General features: G+C 36.5%; 1 protein-coding gene and 1 pseudogene across 1 annotated transcript in view; one reads left to right on the forward strand and one right to left on the reverse strand.

Moving 5' to 3' along the window:
- Positions 1 to 860: 860 nt before the first annotated feature.
- Positions 861 to 4,582, reverse strand: LOC127199006 (zinc finger protein 143-like; annotated as a pseudogene).
- Positions 4,583 to 4,605: 23 nt separating this feature from the next.
- Positions 4,606 to 25,424, forward strand: part of LOC127199268 (arylacetamide deacetylase-like 2) — a 34,876-nt gene continuing 14,057 nt past the window's right edge. The window contains exons 1-2 of the mRNA XM_051157233.1: positions 4,606 to 4,753; positions 20,849 to 21,071. Of these exons, the coding sequence (XP_051013190.1) occupies positions 4,616 to 4,753; positions 20,849 to 21,071 (361 nt within the window). The 5' untranslated portion in view covers positions 4,606 to 4,615. The remainder of the gene's footprint in view (positions 4,754 to 20,848; positions 21,072 to 25,424) is intronic.

Below are 25,424 nucleotides of genomic sequence, written 5' to 3' on the forward strand. Positions count from 1 at the left end.
ATCATAAAGAATAGTAGTAAAAAATAAGAAGGCTGAGTAGACTCTTTAACAACCTAAGCACTGAATATCCTTTTTTGCTTTGTTTTCAGAAAGTATTTACTTTGTAGTTCAGATTGGCATGCAGTTCATTACATATCCAAGGCCAGTCTCTAGTTTATGGCACTCACCTGCCTCAGCTTCCTTAATGTTGGGATTACAGGCATGAGCTACCACGGCCATTCCGACACTGGACTTAGTGTTTTAATTTAAAAATAACCAAAATTTTGTAATTTTATACACAATCCAATGTAATGCTGAAACAATCAGCATTTTAGCTTGAGAAGGGATATGTAACAGGGATGGAGCACTATCAGTGAAGTCTGCAAACCCTGTTGTACAAATAAAAATGAGTGTGTAACGGGACAAGAAATCCAAACACTAATGGGAAGGCGATCAGGAGGCTTGCATCCTTTTTTCTCTGGGATGGCTCTGTAGTTGTGATTGTTTTATATGTAGAACTTTTGACACATTAGATACAGACTTTTTTTTTCACTGTAATTTGAAGACTCATCTTGACTCAGTTCAGACCTCTCAGGTCTTATGAGTGAATTCCAGAAGTCTGCCATGAGATAAAGAGTAACATCAACAATTGCTGTAGTGCCCTCATTTCACAGTGCCTCATAAACAATGAATAACTTTTGATTTATTCCAGGAGCTATGGACACAAAAGTGTCAAGAAGAAAATGTTCTCTCTCTCTCATAAAAATATGTACAGTGCTTCAGGAATGGAGCTTCCACTCTGCCAGGCAGGGCTTGGGGATTTCTGCCACAGGAGATGAAAGGCTCCTTCCTCCTGTTTCATTGCTCTATGCTTCTGAGCATTAATCATCCAGCCATGGCATTTCTCCTTGTTGGATCCTAGATGCTATTCTGATAGCTTCTTCCAGAGATGGCTGCTCTCCAAGCTGAACTGCAATCTGCGTGCCATTGGATGTTGGCACTAAGGTCAGAGGTGTGGTGTCTGTAGTTGCGAAATGATGTGTATGTCTTTGGTGTCCCAGTTCTGAAGAGGTTGTATAGAATGCCGCCAGGTCTTACAATTGCAACCTACTGTTACTCTGTGCCCTAAGTGGTGACTGTAGCAACAGAGTGTGTTTCTGCTGAGATGACTGCATCGTGAGTGAGTGGGGACTGTATAGGTGTGCCGTTGTGTGCTATCATGGTGATGGTGTTGCCAAAGGCCAGCATGTCAGCTTGAGAAGTGTTGACATGTTGAGTCCCATCCTAGAATATGAGTGTAACCTGTTGACGACACCCAGACTGGGTGACTATGGCTACTTGTTTAGATACTATGTCCTCCCCTTCTACACCTGCAACATATGTGATCTGGTATTCCTTAAGCTCATCATCATCATCGCCTTGACCTTGGGGGAGGCTAAGAAAAGCCTTCCTCTTCCTCCTCAATGGGCTCTGTGTCATTGTGGGCTGTCTGTTTGTGCATGTCCAGTGTAGAGATCTGTTTGTATATTTCCCCTCAGTGGTTACAGTTCTGTAGTATAGAGTAAGTGTGGATGGCAAGGGGTTTATACGAACTGGGATATTCTGTAAACCTTTTTGTCACACCCAGGAACTGTGGCGATACATGGCTTTTCTCCTGTGTGTATCCTCACATAGTTTTTATAATCAGTTGTACTGGCAAATGTTCTCTAACTTCTGGTTCTCTGTGTGTGTCCTAATGTGTACTTTTCTTATATTTGAGGTTGTGATTGACTGACTGCAACCTTCAATAGGACACTTAAAGGGCCTTTCTCCTGTATGGGTTCTGGTGTGTTTCTGTAGATCTTCTGAAGTTTTGAAAGATTTTGTACAATTATCTTCTGAACACTGATATGGATTTTCTCCAGTATGAGGTGAAATGACTTTTTAATTCATAACCAATTGCAAATGCTTTCCCACCATCTGAATACTCACCCTAGTAAGACCAGATTCCTGTGTGTGGGAACTCATGGACCTTAAGATGGTGAGATATTGTAGAGAGTTTTCCATATGCATCATATTTACACTGAAATGCCTTCTCTTCACTCTGTTGGGATTTAGGAGTTACTCTCATAGCATGTCCTTGTAACACAATGTGCAGTTTCTTCTCTTGCTTATTTTCTCCAATCATTCCTGTACTTCTTACACTTTGACTCCCATCAGTGGACCCCTTTGCGGCATAGTGTTCCAAAGCATTAATGGTATTTGGATCAATTGTAGCATCCTCAGTGTGCCACTCTGCCACTCTTCCATCAGCCTGAGTCACCAAGATGGTATTGACTGTGGGATTTGCACTGCACGGTGGATATAAGCTGTTGTCTCATTGTCCAGTTGAACTGCTATGGTGAGCTCTTGCCGCCACTATCTTTGGAAGTGTGGTGAATAAATGTAGTGATTCCATCTTCTAACTACGGCTATGTATATCAATAATTAATATTAATAAAATAGTCAGTATACAACTCCATACTATAAAAATTCCAGTGTAATTTCTCACGAAAATAGGTAAAAACAAACTTAAAGACCTTGGGAATCATGGGCCACGCTGCAGAGCTAAAGCAATGATAAGGAAAATAGTCCTGCTTGAAGAATGCCAATAGGAGATTTCTTATAGTGCAGAGGCATGAGCATGAAATAAGCCTCATACAGATTTTAAAAGAGACACACTCCCTCCTTTACAGGCTGCCATTTGACACTCTCAACTTCTAGCAGTAATTTAGAGATTCTTACACGGTCTCCATTTGCCCCTCTCATGCATATCTTTTGTGTCTAAGTGGGGCTAAGTAAAATCCTTCATAACTAACCTTGTCACTTTGTGTGAAGATCCCTGCTTTAAACTACAGATTTTCATTCCAACTACAGATTTTCCTCAGGGTACTAAGATTATCATTTGATTGAATCTATCAGATAATGTATATCTCCCAGTGACTTTAAGGCTTTTGAGGTTCTTTTGTCTGCAGTTGTGGGTCTTGTGGAATCTTCTGTACTTTTGCTGCCTGTAGTTCATTGAGATAGTAGAGTGTAAGTTTGTGTCTTCTATCAGTTTGTACCTAATTCATATACATTTTTTCTCAGCCCAGCTCCACAACTTCTCTTGCTCTCTGTTGTGCTTGTGAGAGTCAACCAGCCATACATTAGATCAAGAAGCAAAAACATCTCTTAGGATTTGTTTTTTTTTTTCCCCTCTGATTCTGTTGAGGTAAATTTTATTGGCATGCCCTTCATGCCTTCATATTTATGTTTTTACTAAAACCATCAAACAAACAAATTTTATAGTTTCTTCATTTCTTTCCTATTAAGATAAAATGTAATTTAATAAGTTAAATAGTTAACAGCTTTTTTATTTATTTTTCATAATTCTAATTCTGCTTTTGAAAACTTGAAGGTAAACAGAGCTAACCTGACTGGATGAGAGGGAGGATAAGGTTCATCAAATTCCATGAGAGTTCTATGCAGTTCATAGGAGAGAGAGGAGAAAAACATGCAAAAGTAACCAAATATTTTAAATAGTGGGTTGGTGTTTCCAGGATGCACATGTTGGTTTCTCCACTCATCTTGTCTACAGCCTCCTCAACCTTTTTCCATCCATGACCCATGTAGTTCTGGTTCCATGAATTGGAGAATGACTTTTTATCCTGATATTATGGTGTACACACACACACACACACACACACACACACACACACACACACGCACACACACACGCACACGCACACACACACTCACATGCACACCACACACATATAAAAGCAGAGTTGGGTTAAGATTACAACATGAAACACGTAAGAGTGCCAGGAACAGCTTCTGCCCACAGGTCAATGAGGAAGGTGGGAGAGCGCTCAACTGTAGAATGTGTTCTGTGCCAAACTGGTAGAATATGAATAAGAAAAAGAGAAGAATTTTCACAAAGGAACAGACAAATGCCAAATTATACTCAATTTGAAAAATCTTTTGTCTAATCTGAATATTTGGAATAATATTTGTTTAATCAACATGGAGCGTCTCTATGATTATACAAGCAACTATATGAATCTATAAATTTTAAGTTTAATATATGGTGATCTGTATGCAAATTTATGAATTAGATGAACTGGTTTGTAATTTGGAAAATAACAGTAATTTCATTTTTACTTACATCTAAAATTAACTGACAGAATGGAGTGGAAATTTCTAAATGTGGGTGTTGATATTAAGGTTGATTAAATGTTACCCAACATTTTATCATGCTTTTAAACTGTTGCTACTACTCTGCAAAATTGCAATAGAAAAAAAGTGATTTCCTGATGCGTTTGGGCTGTGCTTTAATTGGGTTCTAAGTGCTGCTGCTCTTCTGTGTTAGGTGGTGAAAGAGGAACTCTCTCCTCTCGTGAGGTTTTTGTCATTGCTGCACATTTTATTAGACATTCTGTATTAAATTCTCTCCTATAAAGCAGTACAGTTACATAAGCAGTTTCAACAGTGACTTAATCTTAATACTGAATGCCAGGTCACTATTGCTAAAACCATCCTTTTACCTCATAACCTACCTTTGCCTTACTGTTCCGTAGTCAATATATGAGATGCCATTCATTATCACCTCACACAAGTTTGCGAAAGATTTATCATGGGACACAAAACTCTGTGCTTTGGATTCTCTTGTATTCTATTTGCTTATTTTATTTATTCACCTGTTCCAGAAAACGTGGAAGAACCCTGGAAAATAATATTCCTTAATGCTGGTATAAAAATGACTTCACTTTTGGTAATATATTTTCGAATGGGGAATTGGGATGGCGTGATAGAAGTATACTTGAAACTTCTATTATTTTGAAGCATTTGAAAGAGACTTAAGTTTTCTTTATGATTTATAAACCGGATAATCTTGATGTGTATTTATTTGTTATGTTTCAAATTTTCTACAGCAGGAGGATAGACAGTATTTTCCAAAACACTAAATGTTGTGATATATCAGCATCAGAATAAAACAAATAATATTGTCTGAAAGGAATTTTGGGGAATTGTTAAGAAGCCTGGATATTTCTGATGCTTTTGACAGTACCTAGACTCATAATTCTCTGTAATCTCACATATTATGCCCATTAAGTTGAAAACTTGTTGAATTTTAATTACTTTTCGTTCTAGTTATTTTCTCTTTTAAAGTAATTCTCAAGCTTTTTGTGAACAGGAAGTTTGTATGTTCTTTAGATCTTTGTATCACTGAGGGCTCAAAGCAAATTTTGGTTTGTGTACATTTGTCAAAACTGGCCATTTGATCTGTTTTTCCTGTGAGAATGATGTTTCATTATGTTAGTATTATTAATATATTTACAAATAGATGAAATGTGTTTTATTAGTGTACAGAAGTGATCATGGCATTCTTTTTTATTTTTGCAGATCTCTTTACTACATCTATTTGTGGAAGATAATTGATTGTCCTAAGTTTGTAAGAGTCAGTTGTGAGATCCCATCTGTAAAATCTGTTGTAAATCTGCACTGTGCTGAAATGCATAGTTTGATATACTGCCTGATATGTCTCAGAGACCCACAATGGCCCAACGGTCACTTCTTGAGACTAACACTTCTGTTATTACCTTTCTTTGTTCAAAATGCTGTAATTCAAGCATGAAAATGATATATTTGGATATACATCCACAAAAGAGAATACTTCAGGATACCATTGACAAAACATATTTTTTGGAAGCCTTAGGGATACAGAGATAATAGGAGTACTTACTTTATTTTCTTTTCTGAGGAATACTCAAGCGTGCTCACTTGGGTCTTCTTTGTAACTTAGCTTCTTTGTGTCTGAGGAGTTTAGTATGTTTATTCTGTACTTTATGGCTAATCTCCACTTATAGGTAAGGACATATCATACATGTTTTTTGGTTTGGGTTAGGTCACTCAGAAGTGATATTTTCTAGTTCCATCCATTTCCCTTCAAATTTCATAATGTCCTTGTTTTTAGTAGCTGAGTAGTAGTCCATTGTGTAAATGTACCATATTTCCTTTATGTATTCTTCAGTTGAGGAACATCTAGGTTGCTTCCAATTTCTGGCTATTATGAATAAAGCTTCTATGAACATAGCTGAGCAAGTGTCCTTGTGGTATGGTGGAGTATCATTGGGTATATGCCCAGGAGGAGTATAGCTGGGCCTTAAGGTAGAATTAGTCCCAAATCAGCAGATTGATTTCCAAAGTGTTTGTACAAGTTTGCCCTAATACCACCAACAAGGAGTGTTTTCCTTTCTTTACATCCTCTCAAGCATGTGCTGTCACTTGAGTTTTTGATCTTAGCCATTCTGACAGGTGTAAGATGGAATCTCAGAATAGTTTTGATTTGCATTTCTCTGATGACTAAAGACTTTGCACATGGCAAGAAATAATCAAACTCCAGGCAGAAATCAATAAATTAGAAACAAAGTAAACAATTCAAGAATCAATTAAATGAACAGCTAGCTCTTTAAGAAATCAGCAAGGCATACAAAGCATTAGATGTGTCTGCTTCTTTTCCTTCTACAAATTTCAGGTGTGCTGTTAACTTGCTAGTATGAGATCTCTCCAATTTCTTTATAAAGGAACTTAGTGTTGTTAACTTTTCTCTTAGCACTGCTACCATTGTGTCCCATAAGTTTGGGTATCTTGTATCTTTATTTTCATTAAATTTTAGGAAGTCTTTAATTTCTTTCTTTCTTTCTTTCTTTCTTTCTTTCTTTCTTTCTTTCTTTCTTTCTTTCTTTCTTTCTTCCCTGACCCATGGTCATGGAATAGAGAGTTGTTCAATTTCCATGAGTTTGCATGCTTTCTCTTGTTTCTGCTGTTGTTGAAGTCCGGCTTTAATACAAGGTGATCTGATAAAGTACAATGGGTTAATTAAATTTTCTTGTATTGGTTGAGGCTTGCTTTGTAACTGACTAGGTGGTCAATTTTGGAGAAGGTTCCATGAGATGCTGAGAAAAAGGTAGCAGGGTTTAAACTGTGATTTATGTTTTAGTAATGTTTCTTTTACAAATGTGGGTTACCTTGCATTTGGGGCTGATATGTTCAGAATTGAGATGTCATCTTGTTGCATTTTCCTTTGATAAGTATGAAGTGTCTTTTCCCACCACTTTTCATTAATTTTGGTTGAATGTCTATTTCATTAGATAGTAGAATGGCTACTCCAGCTTGCTTCTTGAGTCCATGTACTTGCAAAACTTTTTCCAGCCCTTTATTCTGAGGTAATGCCTATCATTGTTGTTGACGTGTATTTTTAGTATGCAGCAGAATGTTGGATTCCTTTTGTGTATCCATTCTGGTAGCCTGTTGTTTTTATGGGGGAATAGTGTCTATTGATGTTAAGATAGCTTAATGACCCATGATTGTTAGTTCCTGTTATTTTAATGGTGGTGGTGGTAGGTTTTTTTTTTTTTTTTTGTGTGTGTGTGTGTGTGTGTGTGTGTGTGTGTTTCCTTCTCTTCTTTTGGTTTTGCTCCAGTGGTGTTATTTATTTCCTGTGTTTTTTGCATGTAATTAAACTCCTTGAACTGGAGTTTTCCTTCTAGTATCTTCTGTAGGTCTGGATTTAACTACAGATATTGCTGGAATTTGAATTTGTTGTGAAATATATTGTTTTCTCAATCAATGATGACTGAAATTTTTGCAGGGTATAGTAGCCTGGAGTGACATCTGTGGTCTCCTAGGGTCTGAAAGACATCTATCCAGGCATTCTCTCTTTTACAGTGTGTTGAGAAGTCAGGTGTAATTCTTTATATGTTACTGAGCCTTTTTTCCCTTGCACCTTTTAATATTTTTCTTTGTTCTGTACATGTAGTATTTTGAGTATTATGCAGTGGGAAGATTTTCTTTTCTGGTCTAATCAGTTTGGTGTTCTGTAAGGTTCTTGTATGTTATAGGCCTTTCCTTTTTTAGTTTGGGGAATCTTTCTTGTATGTTTTTATTAAAAAAATGTTTTCTGGTACTTGGATTAGGGATTCTTCTCTTTTTTCTCTTCCAATTCTACCTAGTTTTCTTGTTTGCATTTGTCCCTAATTTTTTAGATATTTTGTGTCAGGAACATTTTAAAATTAATATTTTCTTTGACTAATTTATCTATTTTTTTCAATTGTATTTTCTATGCCTGAGATTCTCACCTCCATCTCTTATATTGTGTTGGTGATGCTCAAGTCTGTTGTTCCTGTACTCTTTTTTGAGTTTCTATATCCAGATCCCCTCAGTTTTTGTGTTCTTTCTAGTTTCTATTTCCATTTTCAGATCTTGAACCAGGTATTCATTCCCTTCACCTGTTTGATTGTATTTTCTTGTGTTGCTTTAAGAGATTTAGTCATTTCCTCTTTAAAGTCCTCTATCATCTTCATAAGAATAAATTTAAGATAATTTTCCTGTTTTTCAGTTGTTTTAGGATATCCAAGGCTTCCAGTAGTAGCATAGCTGTGTTTATGTGGTGCCATATTACCATGGCTCCTATTGGTTGTGTTCTTATGTGGCCTTTAGCTATCTAATTTTCCCTGGTGCCAGCTGGGTGATTCTGGTGTCTGTAAGATTACTTGGGAAGACTGGTAGAGCCCTAGTCCAAAGGCTGGGTGTTTCTTGTATTCCATCAACCCTCCTCAGTAGGCATGTGGGGCATTGGGCCAGAGCATGGAGCAGGATACCTCTGGGGTCCTAGCAGCCCTCCTTAGGAAGGTGTGTAGAGCCATAGGCTAGAAGCTAAATATTCCTGGTGCCTGGGAGGCTTCCTTTGGAATGCAGGTGGAGCTGTGAGTCAGAAGCTAGATAATCCTGGGTCCCAGAAGGCCTCCTAGGCAAGGCAGATAGGGCCATGGGCCTGAAGCTGGACTCAAGGCATGATCCACAGCTCCCCTCTGCTGTCTGTGTCCCAGTTAGACCCACAGGCAGGGAATTGGAGTCTAACTTTGATGATCCTGGGGTCCAGAGGTTTTCTGTGAAAAGGCAAGTAGGGCCGTATGCCAGAAGTTGGATGATCCTGGACCTTAATAGGTCTCTCCCCATCCTTTTGTTCTTATCCACTCCATTAGTCTGTATGTTTTAACAGGGAAATGGAGACCATTGATGTTGAAAGAAATCAGTGACCAATGATTATTTCTTATCATTTTGTTGGTGTTGTTGGTACTTGTGGTGGTAGTGATAGTTGTGGTATGTGTGTGTGTGTGTGTGTGTGTGTGTGTGTGTGTGTGTGTGTGTTTCTCTTTTGTCTTTCTTGGTTTGGGGTTATTTATTCACTGTGTTTTTGTAGCTATAGTTAATGTCTGTATACTGTAACTTATCTTTTAATACTTTATATATATATTATCATGGAATAACTATTCTATCCATCTATACTGATTGAAAAAATTTGCTGGGTATGCTAGGCTGGGCATGGCATCTGTGCTCTTTTGGAGTAGTACATCTGTCTTACAGTGTCCAGTGTCAGGTGTAATTATAAAAAGTCTGTCTTTATATGTTACTTGATGATTTTTCCCCTAGCAGCTTTTAAAATTCTTTCTTTTCTGTACATTTGGTGTTTTGTTATTATGTACAAGGGGACTTTCCTTTCTGTTCCAGTATACTTTGTGTTTTGTATGCTTCTGTACTTTGATAGCAACTCCTTCTTTAGGTTCAGATAATTTTCTCCAGCTGGTTGACACAGTTCCAGCAACGTTCTGCCAAATGCTAAGATCACTGTCATTCTGTCTCTCATTTTTAGGTTTTGGTCTCTTTGTGCTACATTCGTGGGTATTTTTACTGCATTATTATTCAATTTATGTCTTTTCTTGAGAATATTACTTGTGTCTTTTTTTTTTTTTTTCAGGAAAATCCTAAACTTACTATCCCTTCTGCTTATAGGGAAATAGCTTTATCTTGCTCTATTTGGAAGTCTTCCTTATGCCCTGAAGACTCTGAAACTAGGAGTTTTTGACCTAGCCCATTACTCACGGAATCTTTTGGGGATATCTGCCCCTAAGCAAACTCAAACAAGATCATTGGTATGGGGTAAATGAAAGAACTGACAATCTCTCACTGGAGAGGAGAATTATGAACAGATTAAGGACCCCTTTTACTATACACTTGGATATCTCTGAAAATGTAGTTTAAAGATAGAGGTCATAAATTGTACATCTCTGGAGGAATAGAACTCAGTAAACAAGAAAGATTGACAAAAATAAACTTTTCCAATTTTAAGCATAGACAATAGAATGCTCTAGTAAAGGAAGTTAGGTATTAGTAACCACTATTTATAAAAAAGTGGTTCAGATATTTTCTGTTTGTCTGGGGTGATTTAAAACTGTAAACATTGACAGCATAAAAGCAGGCTTTCATATAATAAATGTGTTTGATTTGGCAGAAAAATTCTTTATAATCTTTTAACTGAAATTGTAGGGCTAGTGATAAAAACAAAATCTGTTTTATTTGTACTTTCTAGTTATGACTGAACTTGTAACCCAGGACATGTAACAAAAAAAAAAAAAAAAAAAAAAAAAAAAAAAAAAAACCAAACAAACACATGTACTGAAATAAAATGATATAACCTTTATTTCTTGAATAATCACTAGTCTGTCTTTAATCTGTAGAACCTGTAGAAATAAAGAGGAGGCCTGATAGCTAGTCAGTAAGAACTTCAGGATTTCCTGTCAACAGGTGGCACTTAGGAGTCTAGAATAAAGGCCTTTTCCTGAGAATCATGTGCATAGTAGTATGGGAAACTGAACTGTTTTCCTTTTATTTATTTTGTTTCCTTAAATGTTTTGTATAAAGGCAACACTACATTGTTTATTAGCTTTTTAGCTTTATTAATTTCTAGTTCACTGAATAATTTAAGAAACATTGTTAGTTCCCCTGTAAAAGCCCAGTAGTGGTCAGCAGTGTGCCCTGCAGTCTTAGTTTCTTTCTTTGTAAGGAGGACTGGGTTGGCTGGGGGAGGGGGGAAGAGAGAGAGGTAGGGTAGAAGGCTGAGGTGACAAGAAAGGGAGCTACAATCAGAATGTAAAGTCAACAAATTTAAAAAAATAACAAAATCCAAATAAATCATTAAAAAGAAAAAAAGAATTTTCAATCCTGCCTCTACTTTGCTCTGATTATATCTTTAGAAATTGCTTATTAATTTTTAAAATTTAAGAGTGGTAGTTAACATTTGTTTAGAAATTTTAAAAATGTATATTTTCAATGTTTTTTAGAATTTGTTTTCAAAATATTTTTTTAAAGAACTTCTGTATTTCATTGGTATTTGTGGTAATTGCCTGTCTTCTAAGTTTTATTTTATTAATTTCTATTTTCTTTCTCTTTTGGATATTTTGGGAAAAGATTGTTCTTCTATATTTTAAAATAATCAAGTATTTTATTCATTATTTCTTTGTACTTTATTTAAATTTTGACTTAATATATGCTCTTAGTTTTATTACATTTTGTATCTTATTTTAAATTTGAATTTTTTGTTTTTCATATAAATAAAGAACTTCATAGACTCATCTGACATAAATTTATACGATCTTTGAAGCCATCATTCATTTTTATAAGTAGACTTCATGATTCCTTATCCATCCTTTTAACCATGTTAGTGTCTTTAACTTTACTAGCTGTAGAAAATTATCTTCTTTAGGAGTCGTATATTCTGCATTTTTTTCAAGACAAGGTTTCACTGTGTAGCCTTTGCTGTCACAGACTCGCTTTGTAGAGCAGGCTGGACTCAAACTCACAGAGATCCACCTGCCTCTGACTCCTGAGTGCTGGGATTAAAGGTGTATGCCACCTTGCCCAGCTATATTCTGCATTTTAATATTTCTTGTGTTTTTGTGTTATTGGAGAGTGGAAGAAACAAGCAGAGTCCTAATTTATGGATGGAAGATTGGTTTTGCTTTTTAAAATATACAATCCAGTTCAAAACACTCTGTGGGAGAGGGGGATGATTGTGGAAATGGAAAGGTCCATTGGACTTAGGCTTTAGAACTTGGCAAGAGGCAGGGAGCTAAGAACACAGGAGGTAACCTTGAAGGTTGAACATCTCAGTGACCTAAGGCCCTAGATTTTCAGTATCCTTAGTGACCCTCAGATAATGAATGGTCTTTGGTCCTTGATAGAGATGGAAGTGCAACTGAGCACAGTGCCCTCCACTGTCAGAGATTAGGGATGACCTGCTCCTCCATTCTGATTCATACCCAGACATAAATGTTAATTGCCTCTAGGATGCCTGACCAGTGATTGTTCTTTTTTTCTTGTTCCTAGAGTAACTCAATAATTCTGGGTGCAACTTGTCCACAGCTCTAAAATCTACAGAGACTGACAAAACAGATTTAGTCTTCACTTGACATGCACAGTAAGATAGGATGATAAATGAAGCACCAAATTCTCTATCTGTATTTTAGGATTGTGATAATAGGCATTTTTGTTTGTTGCTGGACAGGATTCCCTTCTTTAGTTTATAACTGAGTCTTGATTTTCCCCCTTTTATTCCAGGGAGATTGAAAGACCAGTTCCTAATTTTCTTCTTAAACTGTGTATTAGATCTTTTGACCTGTTTGATTTTTTAATTATCATTTCTGATTATCTTCAAAATTGAATGTCTTTTGCTTCTGCATTTTTTTCTCCCCCATAGCATCACATGGGATCTGCTTTGAATCAGTCATTCTTACCCAGCAAGTCCTCTCAAAACTATTTCAATTTTAGCATGGTGAAAATAGATACTACTAAGTTTACCCTCGCCTCTGTGTTTTATAGGTAAATCAGCTGCTTTAAGCACATTGATGTGATCAATTTACACACTACTTCTGTTCCTGTTACTCCTTGTCCTAACAACTTCCTGGAATTGTTTTCTATTTTAAATATATCATCTAGGGATAAGAACACAGTGTTTTTCCTTTTGTTGTCTCCTTGTTTCATACTGCGTAATGGTCATAAGGATAATTCATGCTGTAGCAAAACATATTCCCTTTACCTTTAAACTGTATAGTTTTCAATTGCATGCGTATATCACATGCTTAAACTCTCCCTGCTAGTGAACATTTGGGTTGTTTTCATGCTGTTGTTATTAAGGAACATATTTTTGGGAAGCTTCTGCCCTGTTTGATTTCATTTGGCTATATATCCAGAATTGAGATTTTTATTGATCCCTATGATGATTTTAGTTTCAATTTTTAAATTTTTCACTTTTTTTTGTGAATAAGAATGTGTTTGAATATACATAAGGCATGGTGCATGGGTGGAGGTCAGAGGATAAGTTTGGTGAGTTAAGTCTTTTCCTCCCATCCTTTGTGTCCTAGAGATAACCTTCCTGTGGCTAAGAGTGTTTATCTACTAGCCATCCCATAAGCACAGTGCTTCATTATATGACCACACTCTATTCTATTGTTATTAATGTTCTCTTAAGGGCTATAGATGTGATTCTTCAAGTCTCAGGACTGAGCACAAGGCCTTACATATATCTAGGAAGTGATCTGCTTCCTAGATCTGCAGAGCCTAGACCTCTGTTGTAAAATTTTACATCCTTGTGATTAATGCACAGAAGTTCCAATTTCTGTGTAGTCTTAACAATTATTTCTCCAGTTTACTCATAATGACTACTATAAGGAGTGGGAGGGTTTATCTTATTGTGACATTAAATCGTGTTCCTTGTAAATAATTGATTGTTTTGAGCTATTTCATATGCTTGCTGTCATTTACTTTGGAGAACTTCCCATTCAACTCATTTGTCCATTGTTAAGTCACATTATTTGTGTCAGTGTTGTGTTGTAGAAACTTCTTCTTTATTCAATATATTCATTATGTTAGATCTATAATTTTGTTTGTTTTGTTTTTGTTTTGTTGAGACAGGGTTTCTCTGTGTAGCGTTGGCTGTCCTGGACTCCCTTCCTTTGTAGACCAGGCTGGCCTCGAACTCACATCAATCTACCTGCCTCTGCCTCCCAAGTGCTGGGTAGGTGTAGAATTTAATGGTATAATATTTTATTTATTTTTTGAGATTTTTCTCATACACACACACACATGCACACACATATATAATTTGATGCCATATAGCCTCCATTCCCTCTCCAGCTCCCACTGACAATTTCTGCCAATACGTCTTTATGTCTCCCTTCAAATTTTATAATTTCTTTTAACTAAATTACTTACTTGGTACAATTAGTGCTGGCTGTATGTACAAGCAAGTCACTAGAGAACTGCAAACCTGGCAGTACCCACATCATCAAAGAAAAATCACTCTCACTTCAGACATCAGGTGTCAATTGCTCCTTAGCTAGACATGAGAATTCATAAGCCCTTTCCTAAACTGTGCTAGAGTTTTAACTGGGTTGCTGTTGTGCTTTTATAGCCCATTTGTGCAATAGCATCCCATGTCCAGAAGACAGCATCTCACACTTCTCTTCCTCACTCTCTAGCTCATACATTATTTATGGCTCCTCTACCAAGAAATTCTTTGAACTGAGCACTCATGCAGCTGTGTTAACTCATGCCCAACTACCAGATCTATAATTTTCCTAAGGGTTGCTTTTCCCTGATTTCATTTCCTTTGTTGAATACAAGATTTTTCAACGCGATATAATGCCACCTGTTTTTCCTGTTACTGCCCATGCTTTTGGTCTCCTATGAATGAAATCATTATTAATTAAATCCAATTTTCCAAAGCATTGTCCCTATCTTTTCTTTCTGGTAAGGAGTAATTCAATATTTTTAATGAAATTTTAACATATAAAATAAAAAAGAATAGTAAAACTCATCACACACAAATGTATAAGTAACACATCCTCATTCTATAAATGAGCTTGGAAACCACAATATGTTTGAGAAATGAAGTAGATAGCCACTCACATGGCTTTCTCAGGATGCAGTCAAGTCACATCTGTCCCCTTTCCAAATACAGATGTTCCACTGGACTTTATAGCAATATATTTATAGCTTCACATAATATTATCATACATATGTGTACAGGAAATTTTTGGTTCATTCTTGCACATTTAAAAAGATGTCACATTTTAAATATCTTAAGCAGGGAGTACACTACTCTTTCTTATTTCTGGTGTAAAAGCTTTATGTTTGAAATTTATGTTTCTAAAAGTGACTAGTGTTTTCTATCACTCACTCCTTTGGCATTTTTCCATCTCCTTCTCTTTGTATTCTTATGAATTGCTAAGGAGAACACAGAGGCTTGGTCGAACTCAGACTCATTTTTTTATCAAGTATACATGTGGCAGAATTTTAATTTTGTAATACTTTTATATTTTTATCTATATATTTGATGTTTATGTGTGCAAGCACGTATGTACTTATGCATATGTATGTGAAGGTCAGATAACAGCTCTTGGGAGTCATATCTCTACTGCCAGATATTTTTTTCCCTGTAACCCAGTGTCTCTCATTTGCTGTTGTTTCCTTTTTCACTAAAATTAACATTTAGAATTAACAAATCATTAATTAGACTTCCCAAAAGTCCTTACTCTTCCTTTCTGTTTACTAAGAATCTATTTTGGGGTATGGTTAGCCCTTTCTACAATTAATAGTCCTGTACAATTGTGTGGTATACCAGCAATGTGCTTTATTTTATGATAGGCAAAGAATTACTTCATCTTAGTGGATACAAATATGGGACCATTACAAGTCTTAATTTTTGCAGTATCCCCATAATTGCCATTATTTCAAATAGTTGTGTAATTACCCAGTCAGCCTTTTCAGAACTTAAAGCAGGCGGCCATTGAAACCCTGAATACATATCAATGGTATGGTGTATGTGCATTTGTTTCCAAAGTCTGCAAAAGGAAACACATCCATGTGACAATTTCATATCTTTTGGTACACTTAGGGTTAAGTACAGCAGGTAATGGAGTTTGGTTATACAGAGATGTAAGACTTTTTTTTTTATTTTATTTTTGGCTTGTTGTCTAGTGATATAAAATTTTGCTTTCTTTCTTTTTTTCTTTATGGTTTTTACAAGATAGGTTTTCTCTGTGTAGACTTGGCTGTCCTGGAACTCATCCTGTACAACTTTCTGGCTTCAACTCACCAAAATCCACCTGCCTTCTGTCTCCCTGAGTGCTAGGATCAAAGGCATGTGCCACCATATCAGGCCAGAATTTTTTTTCTTTAAATCTTTACTGTAAACACGGTGTTTCTCATGAAATTTCGAGGCTTCTAACACATATCCTTAGTAATTCATCGATTTCCTCATTTGCTTGTGTCAATGGACAAGGAAAACTGTTTGATAGCCTGTTGCAACTGCATAAATAACAAAGTTGATTCTGAGTTATCAGGAGTAAATTCATCAAAGAACTCTTCCTGCACATTGAGAGTCAGTAATTATATTAGTAGTTCAAAGAAAATCTAATACACCTGCCACTCCCCAAGACCAGCACCAGGAACAGCGAAGAGGAGGAAAGAGAGGTGGATCCATGGGAGGGAAGATTGCGCAGGTAATGAATGACTGGTTAAGGGAAACCAAGTGTTGGTTGAACAAGTAGATAGAGGAACCAGTTGTTGAGGAGAGGTTGAGGAATGGAGAAAAAGAGATACTTGGAGACTCAGGTATCTGTGGTAGAAGCTGAAGGTCTTAAAGCCCAGGATAACTTTTCTACCTGTCTCTGTCTCTGTCTGTCTCTGTCTCTGTCATGTTTGCTGTCTGTTTGTCCAACTACCTACCTACCTACCTAACTAACTAACTAACTAACTAACTAACTAACTCCATGGGCCAACTCCAGTATTTTATTGTAATGAAGTTCAATTTTTTTCTTTACAGATTACACCATGATTTCTTCTTTTTTTTACAATCAATAGAGCCTTTAAAAATTTATATTGTAAGAAAACAATCTAACAAAAAATTACAAGCAGTTCTATATAACCTACTATAAAGCATACAGAAAAAAATCAATCTATTTCCAAGCAATGGTCAGCATGATATGATTATTATTTCTTAAGTAATACTTGGGAAAGTCTAATCATAAATTTTCCCAGGTGAAAGCCATCATGTTTACATGATTGTTATAGCAGCATAGCTTGAAACTAAATGTTCTTTAACAAAGAAAAAAACCTGACCTACTTACAGTCCAGACAAACAGGTGTGCTATCTAACCTAGGCTAACTGCCAAGGGGTCATCTATTGTAAAATATCTGTAAAGTATGACGTCCCAAGTCCACCTTCTATTGCTCTCAAAGCAGATTCTAAAGACTTTTCTACAGCTAATAGTATCTAGCCAAGTACTGCTATGTCAGGTGTTAACTTTCTTTCATGCAGTTTCTGTTTGGGTGCTCACAGTCAGAGCTAAAACTTTATCATTGTCTCAAGCTTTCAGCTATACACCCTCTTTCAACATTCTCTATGGAGAAAAAGAGAAAAAAAATCATTTTAGAAAAAAATAACATATTTCTAAACAACATTACGCCTGGAGCATACATAATATTTGGTGGTAGTGCTGATCAGCTGGAGATCTTTAGAACTTTGTCAAGCAAAGCCTCAACAACTGCTCTAGATGTCTAATGACCATGCTGAACAGTCAGAGGTCTTTGGAACTTTGTCAGGCAAAACCTCTATGACTTGTCCTCATGTCTGTGACAAATACCTTAAGAATTGCATACAATTTTGATTTTTGAACTGAGGTATATGGGCTTTGGATCAGAGGCATTCCCTGCTCTCCACACAACAATGGAGAACGAGCTATCCATTGCCTAGATCTGAACATGGGGTTTAGGTTATAGCATGCATTGTCCTTGGTTGTCATAGCAGTTTGTGCAGGCCCTCTTGGGTCCAGATCCACCAGCCTTGATGGTCTTCTTGTGGGGCTCCCAGGCCATCTGGCTCCTTATGACAGCTCTGGAGTCTAGCAGCAAGTCCCAGCATCTGTCCTGATTTCCCACTGAGTAGAGACTCTCAGAGAACATCTGTGTTAGCCTAATATCCACTTATAAGTGAGTACATACCATGCTTGTCTTTCTGGGTATGAGTTGCCTCACTCAGGATGATCACTCCTAGTTCCATCCATTTGCCTGCAAATTTCAAATTTTCCTTGTTTTCAATAGCTGAGTAGTATTCCACTGTGCAAATGTACCACAGTTTCTTTATCCATTGTTTGGTTTAAGGACACCAGGTTTTTTTTTTTTCTTTTTTTTTCAAGATTCTGGCTATTACAAATAAAGCTGCTATGAACATAGTTGAGCAAATGTCCTTGTGTGGTGGAGCATCTTTCAGGCATATATAGCTGGGTCTTGATGTAGCTCTATTCCCAATTTTCTGAGAAAACATCAGATTTATTTCCAAAGTGGTTGTACAAGGTTGCACCCCGACCAGCAATGGAGCCGTGTTCCCCTTCCTCCACATCCTCTCCAACATGTGCTGTCACTTAAGTTTTTGATCCTAGCCATTTCTGTACAGTGTAAAATGATATCTCAGAGTATTTTTTATTTGAATTTCCCTGATGACTAAGGATGATCTATTAAAGGTCATGTCTTCTTATCATATTCATGATCAACATTAGTAGCAGACATGTGCTACACAATTACTGGGAAAAATGAGGGTGACTTTTTAATCCCAGGCAACTCTTTCAGCAGCACACTTGGATCAAGATTAACCCTTTTGTCCTGTACAACCTTCTGATCTTCTCAGATGCCTAGCAGCAAAAGTGCTCAGAGCAGGGCAGGATGATGAGCGTGGGAAACTCTGGCTCTCAGTTACCAGGTGTGAACACTTTTTTCTCCCTCTCCAGCTGTGCTATTCACTTCCCAGTTGATTCCTTCTCTACTTGAAAACTCTGTAGTTGCACATCCAACTCTGCAATTCTTTCTAAAATAAGAGAATTTATTGACACTTTCGGTTTTTCAGCTATTCTCCCAATATTTTTTAAACCAAACACAGGAAGACAACTAGGCAAAAACAGAAAATCCCTTCTGGGGGCCAAGTGAGGGAAAACCAAGAGGCAGGAGCTGCCACGTTGCAGACATCAAGAAACAGTATTTTCATTCTTTTATAACCTGCCATCTCCTGGGTCAGAAACATTGGCATATGCAGTTAGAACAATTAAACTTGCCTTTACCAAGATTAAAAGATAAGGACCAACACCACAGTTCATTCCTGACTTCCACAAGCGTACATAGCTATCATATTTACAATTGGATGCACGGACACACACACACACACACACACACACACACACACACACACACATTCTCTCTCTCTCTCTCTCTCTCTCTCTCTCTCTCTCTCACACACACACACACACACACACACAATTTTATAACACTAAATTGCATGTTCAGTCAAAAAATATAATGAAAATACTTGAACATACATAAAATGTCATTTTCAGATAATTTTTTATCACTATATACCTAAGATTTTTATTTTTGTTTATTTATTTTCATTTTATGCTTTTTACTTTATTGAAATTAGATTTTTGAAAATTGTACACAGTGATTTCAGATCATATTTACCCCTCCTGAAATTCCTTCCAGATTCATCCATCCTTTCTTATGCAAATTTGTGTCCTTATTCTTCCCCCCATTAATGTAATCCAATCTGCTCTTCTTATGTATGCTCTTTCTTCAGCATGTAGCCATAGACTAGATATATCAACAGACACACCATGAAAGAAAACTGACTCTCCTTTTCCCACTAGATATACATTGTCACTAGTTCCTTGCCTAGTGGTGGCAATTTTTGACCATCTTCTTTCTCTATGCTAGGCATTGGTCTGGTTTATGCTTGCATAGTTCTTGAGCACGCTGTCATAACCACTGAATTCATATGTGCAACTGTCACATTGTGTCTGGCGAACACTGTTTTTCTGGATTCATTCTATACATCTGATTTATACAGTCTTCCTGTGCCCTTTTCTGCAATAGTTTATGAGCTTTGACAGAAGAGAAGGGAACATATATATCCATTCTGAGTTGAATATTCAGTATTCACTTTTTCTTTCTGTCATGGTCCATTTAGCATCTCTATGTTAGTCACAATCTACTATAAACAGAAGCTTCCCAGGTGAGGATTGAGAGATATATTAATCTATGGCTATAACAATAAGTCAAAAGAAGTCAGTTTAGTACTATATGTTTAATAGAGTGGCAGTAGGTTCTCCCATTATGGCCTATGGCCTATGATCAAACATTCATGACCCAACAGCGATGCCAGGTATGAGGTTTGCCTTGTGGAATGGGATGTAAATCCAATAAGATTGTGCTTGCTTACTCTTATAATGTGAAAATCTTAATTACAATAATAGGCAAGTCTTGCCAGTCCAATAGTTATTGTAGTTTTTAGGGTTCACAGTTGAGCAAGATTGGCATTTACTTTCCTCTTCTGGTAATATTTATAACAACTTCTGACCCCATAAAAGGTAGCAAATAAGGATGAAGTTTCCATGACAATAGCAGATTAATATCTCCAAGCATTTATTTTATTTATTTATTTCTGTTACAGTTTTATTCATTTATTCAATGAATTCCCTTCACTCAACCTTTCCTGTGTCTGCTAGAACCCGTTTTCTCAGCAACTAGGCTTTCCTGTTTTCATCGACTTATGCACTCCAATAATTTAAATTACTTTCTTGCTTGAGCACTGCAAGGAGGTTATTTGCCATAGCAGGGATAACACATTAACAGCTATGGACAAAATGACTACTCCTACCTCACCAAATAATAACTACCAATATTTTCTCAGGAAAGGATGGGATTTTATTGACCCACACTTATCCATGATGAATTATTAACAGACTCAATTATTTCAGGTCTGATACACATATCTTCATTGAGATTTTCATGATACCAAAATAATGTTAGGATATAAAATATAGAATATTATCACATTGTTTATTTTACTATCATTTCATCTTTTATACTTGTCATTAATATGAAAATGTATAATATTTAAATTTTTGTCTTGTTTTTATAGGCCACATTATTCGAAAACATAGGTCTTATGAGATATGAAGAAGTATTTTTAACTTTAGAATCACTTGAATTTACAAAACCAGTTTCAGATGAAAACATTACAGTGATTGATACAAACTTTAGTGACATCCCTGTTCGTCTGTACTTGCCAAAAAAAAAGTCTGAAATACAGAGACCAGCTATAATTTTCATTCATGGTGGTGCCTTTGCCTTGGGAAGTTGCAGTAAGTGTATTTTTATATGTGTGCTATATGTGTTTATTATTACTGTCATTCATATGATCATATTGAAATACTTGTGTACTGATGAGCCGACAGTACAATGTCATTAGGTAATATGTGGGTCTTAAAAGAGATTCACTTAAATGTATGAGTCATAACATACACACCACCCCCTATCTCCTCTCTCCTCTCTCTCCTCCTCCTCTCTCTCTCTCTCTCTCTCTCTCTCTCTCTCTCTCTCTCTCTCTCTCTCTCTCTCTCTCTCTCTCACACACACACACACACACACAAAACAATCAAGAGAAACAAGATAGCTTTGTTAGAAAATATAGTTTTAAATAAACATTGATTTTCTAAGCTTTAAAGGGCAAGCAATAAATTTGGAATTAAATTAAAATAACCTAATCACATGGATTAAATAAACATTGAGGTGGACCAGGTGTTTTAACTATTAGGTCCAAAATATTATAATTGCTGCCATACTACAGCTAACATTTGTTCAAGTTGTTGATTGTCATATAACAATAATGTTGAAGCTAAAATTTCAAAGCATAACTTTTTATTAAAATGATAAAAATGAAATAAAGCTGACTAATCAGTTCCTTCCTGGAAATAAGTGTAGTAGCTAAGACAGATAGACAAGTGGAAACACACACCTACTATTTTAGACTTTTAATGGCTTATGGATTTACTACCCAGAACAGTATTGGGATATCGTACTATGTACTCAATAGATATAACAAACAACTAATAGAAAATGTTTCCTTAATGTACCTATAGCTCAGTTATATTATCCAGTGTTTTGTCTTCATAATCTGTGACTAATTCAAGATAAGCAAAATGCTTCCGTGTAAAGCTGGGCAGCCAACTGAGAAAGCACTTTTCAGGTAGGTATTTTAGATCCTTCTGCAGAGTAAACACCTTAAAGACAGGTATCTTCATCATGTTTTAGTGGAGAAGAAATGTTTTCCAAGGCCCACAGGTAGAAAGTGGAAGAAACAACAGGCCTGTGAGCAGACACCAGGGGACTAACGAACCTGCTCCTGCTGAGCACTCATCCATGCTCTCAGTGTTGCTGGAATATGCCACCTCTCAAAAGCAGTTAGTACCTATATTTTGCCCCAAAGACATGTCTAATTTTAATCTTGTTTCCAACTTTACCCACTCCTTCCAGGACATAAGCTCATGTGTTTGGCATCTCCCAGTCTACTTCTTGCCTTAACTACCTATACAATATGAAACTTACTGGCTTCTTTTCTGTTTATTTATTTATTTACACACTTACATACTTTATACCTCTATCATAGGCCCCTCCCACTTCACCTCCCAGTCTCACCCTCTCTCTCTCTTCCTCTTTTCCTACTTCCCCTATTCCTCAGAAAAAAGGAACCCCCCCCCCCCAACAACACATAAAGTCAAATCAGGACTAAGTGCTTCCCCTTCTCCTGTGACCTGACAAGGAAGTCCTGCCCTGGGGAAAGTGATCAGTAACCAGGCAACAGAGACCATGTAAAGGACAGCTACAGAGTGTAGGCTCTCAGAGGACAGCTATGCTAGGCTTTTGTCTGCAAGCATAACATTCTATACTTAATAGTGTGAAATGTTGTTCTCTCCCATTGGGGTGGGTCTCAGGTTGAGCCAGGCATTGGTTACATAGTCCCTCAATCTCTGCTTTATCTTTATCCCTGCAAATCTTGTAGGCAGGTTAAATTTTGGGTCAAAGTTTTGGTGGGTGGGTTTTTGTTCCCCTTCCAACAATAGGAGTCCTCTCTTGTTATATGGTGTTCTCTTCAATCTTCATGACCACTGCTACTAGGTGTCTTAGCTAGAGTCAGGCCCATATCCTCTCAGAAGCCTACCCTTTGTGCCTCTCCAGCTTGTCACAAAGATGCCCTGGCCCACAGTTTCCCTTCTCTCTGAATGCCCTCTGTCCTCCCACTCCTGCTAATGGGTCTGAAAACCACCTTCACATCCCTCTTTCTCCCTTTCATACTTTGTTCCCTTTCATCAACCACTTTCTTTGTCTATTCTATTTATCCTTCTGAGTGAGATTTAAGCATCCTCCTTTGGATCTTCCTTGTTACTTATCTTTTTCAGGTCTGAAAATTGTAGTATGTTTATTCTGTACTATATGGCTAAAATATGCTTATAAGTGAATACAGACCATATTTGTGTTTCTGGGTCTGTTACATCATTCAGAATGATCTTTTCTAGTTCCATCCATTGCCTGCAATTTTTATTATTTCCTTATTTTTAATAGCAGAATAATGTTTCATTATATAAATGTACCATGGTTTCTTTATCCATCCTTCAGTTGAGGGGAATCTATTTTATTTCAAGATTCTGGCCATTACAAATAAAGCTTCTATGAACATATATGAGCAACTGTTCTTGTTGTATGGTAGAGCATCTTTTGGTTATATGCCAGGAGTGGTGTCACTGGATCCTGAGGTAGAGCTATTCCCAATTATCTGAGGAAGTGTCAGATTGATTTCTAAAGTAGTTGTGCAAGTTTTATCTCCCACCAGCAATGTATGGGTGTTATTCTTTCTCAACAATCTCACTAGAATGTGCTGTCACTCTAGTTTTTGATCTTAGCCATTCTGACAGGTGTAAATAGAAATCTCACAGTTGCTTTGATTTGCATTTCTCTGAGAATAAGGACTTTGATGATCTCTTTAAGTGCCTCTCAGCCATTCGAAATTCCTCTGATGAGAGCTCTCTATTTAGCTTAGTACACCAATTATAATTGTATCATCCGATTTTTTTGGTAAATTATTGAGTTCTTTTTATATTTTGGATATTAGCTCTATGTCAGATGTAAATTTGGTGAAGAACTTTTCCCAATTTGTATACTGAGATTTTGTTCTATTGACAATATCCTTTGCCTTACAAAAGCTTTTCAGTTTAAAGAGGTCCAAGTTTTTCATTGTTGATCTTAGAGCTGAGCTATTTGTGTTCTGTTCAGGAAGCTGTCTCCTCTGATAATGAGTTCGAGCCTAATCCGTATTTTCTCTTCAAATAAATTTAGTGTATCTGGTTTTGTGTTGAGGTTTTTGATCCACTTTGATGTACATTTTGTGCAGGGGGATAAATATGGGTCTATTTGAATTTTTCTACATGTAAGCATCAAATTAGACCAGTATTAGTTGTTGAAGATGCTTTTTTTTTTCATTGTGTGGCTTTGGCTCCTTTGCCAAAAATCAAGTGTTTGTAGATGTGTGGGTTTATTTCTGGGGTATCAGTTTAATTTCATTGATCAATCAGTCTATTTCTCTGTGAAAACCATGTAGGTATTTATTAATATTGCTCTGTAGAATAGTGTGAAATCAGAGATGGAGATACCTCCTGAAGTTATTTTAGGATATAGGATTGTTTTAGGTATTGTGGCTTTTTTTCTTATGAAAGTTAGAATTGTTTTTTCTAGGCCTGTGAAGAATTGTGTTGGAATTTTGGTGGGAATTGCATAGAATCTGTAGACTCCTTTGTTGAGATGGCCATTTTTACTATCCTACTGATCCATGAGCATGGGAAATATTTCCATCTTCGGATATCTTCTTCAATTTCATTCTTCAGAGACGTGAAGTTGTCTGAAGGTATTTTATTTGATTGGTTAGATTTATACCAAGATACTCTGTATTATTTGTGGCTATTGTGAAGGGTGTGTTTTTCTCTAGTTTCTTTCTCAGCTGGTTTGTAGTTTGTACACAGGAGGGCTACTGATTTTTAACTACTTTTGAATCTAGCCACTTTGATGTTGGTGTTTCCCAGCTATAGGAGTTCTCTGGTAGAATTTTTGGGGTCATTTATGTATACTATCATATGATCTGTGAATAGCAATATTTTGACTTCTTTCTTTCCAATTTGTATCCCCTTAATGTTCTTTACTGTCTTATTTCTCTGGCTAGGACTTCAAGAACTATATGAAAGAGATATGGTGAAAGTGGGCAGACTTCAAGTACTATATTAAAGAGATATGGTGAGAGCGAGCAGCCTTGTCTTGTTCCTGATTTCAGATTGTTTTAAGTTTCTGTGCATTTTATTTGATGTTGGCTATTAGCTTGTTCTATATTACCTTCATTGTATTTAGATATGTTTCTTATATCCCTGGTCCTTCCAAAATTTTAGTTGAAGTAGTGTTGGATTTTGTCCAATGCTTTTTTAGCATCTAATGAGGTGATCATTGTTTTTTTTAAAAAAATTTGTCTATATGGTACATTAAGTTTATGATTTTTATATATTGAACCACGCCTCCATTCCTGGGATAATCTAATTGATCATGATGGATGATGTTTTTTATGTGTTCTTGGATTCAGTTAGCATATATTTTGCTGAATATTTCTGCATTAATGTTCA

This window comes from Acomys russatus, chromosome 15, assembly GCF_903995435.1.
Source record: "Acomys russatus chromosome 15, mAcoRus1.1, whole genome shotgun sequence".
In the NCBI taxonomy this organism is placed as follows: domain Eukaryota; kingdom Metazoa; phylum Chordata; class Mammalia; order Rodentia; family Muridae; genus Acomys; species Acomys russatus.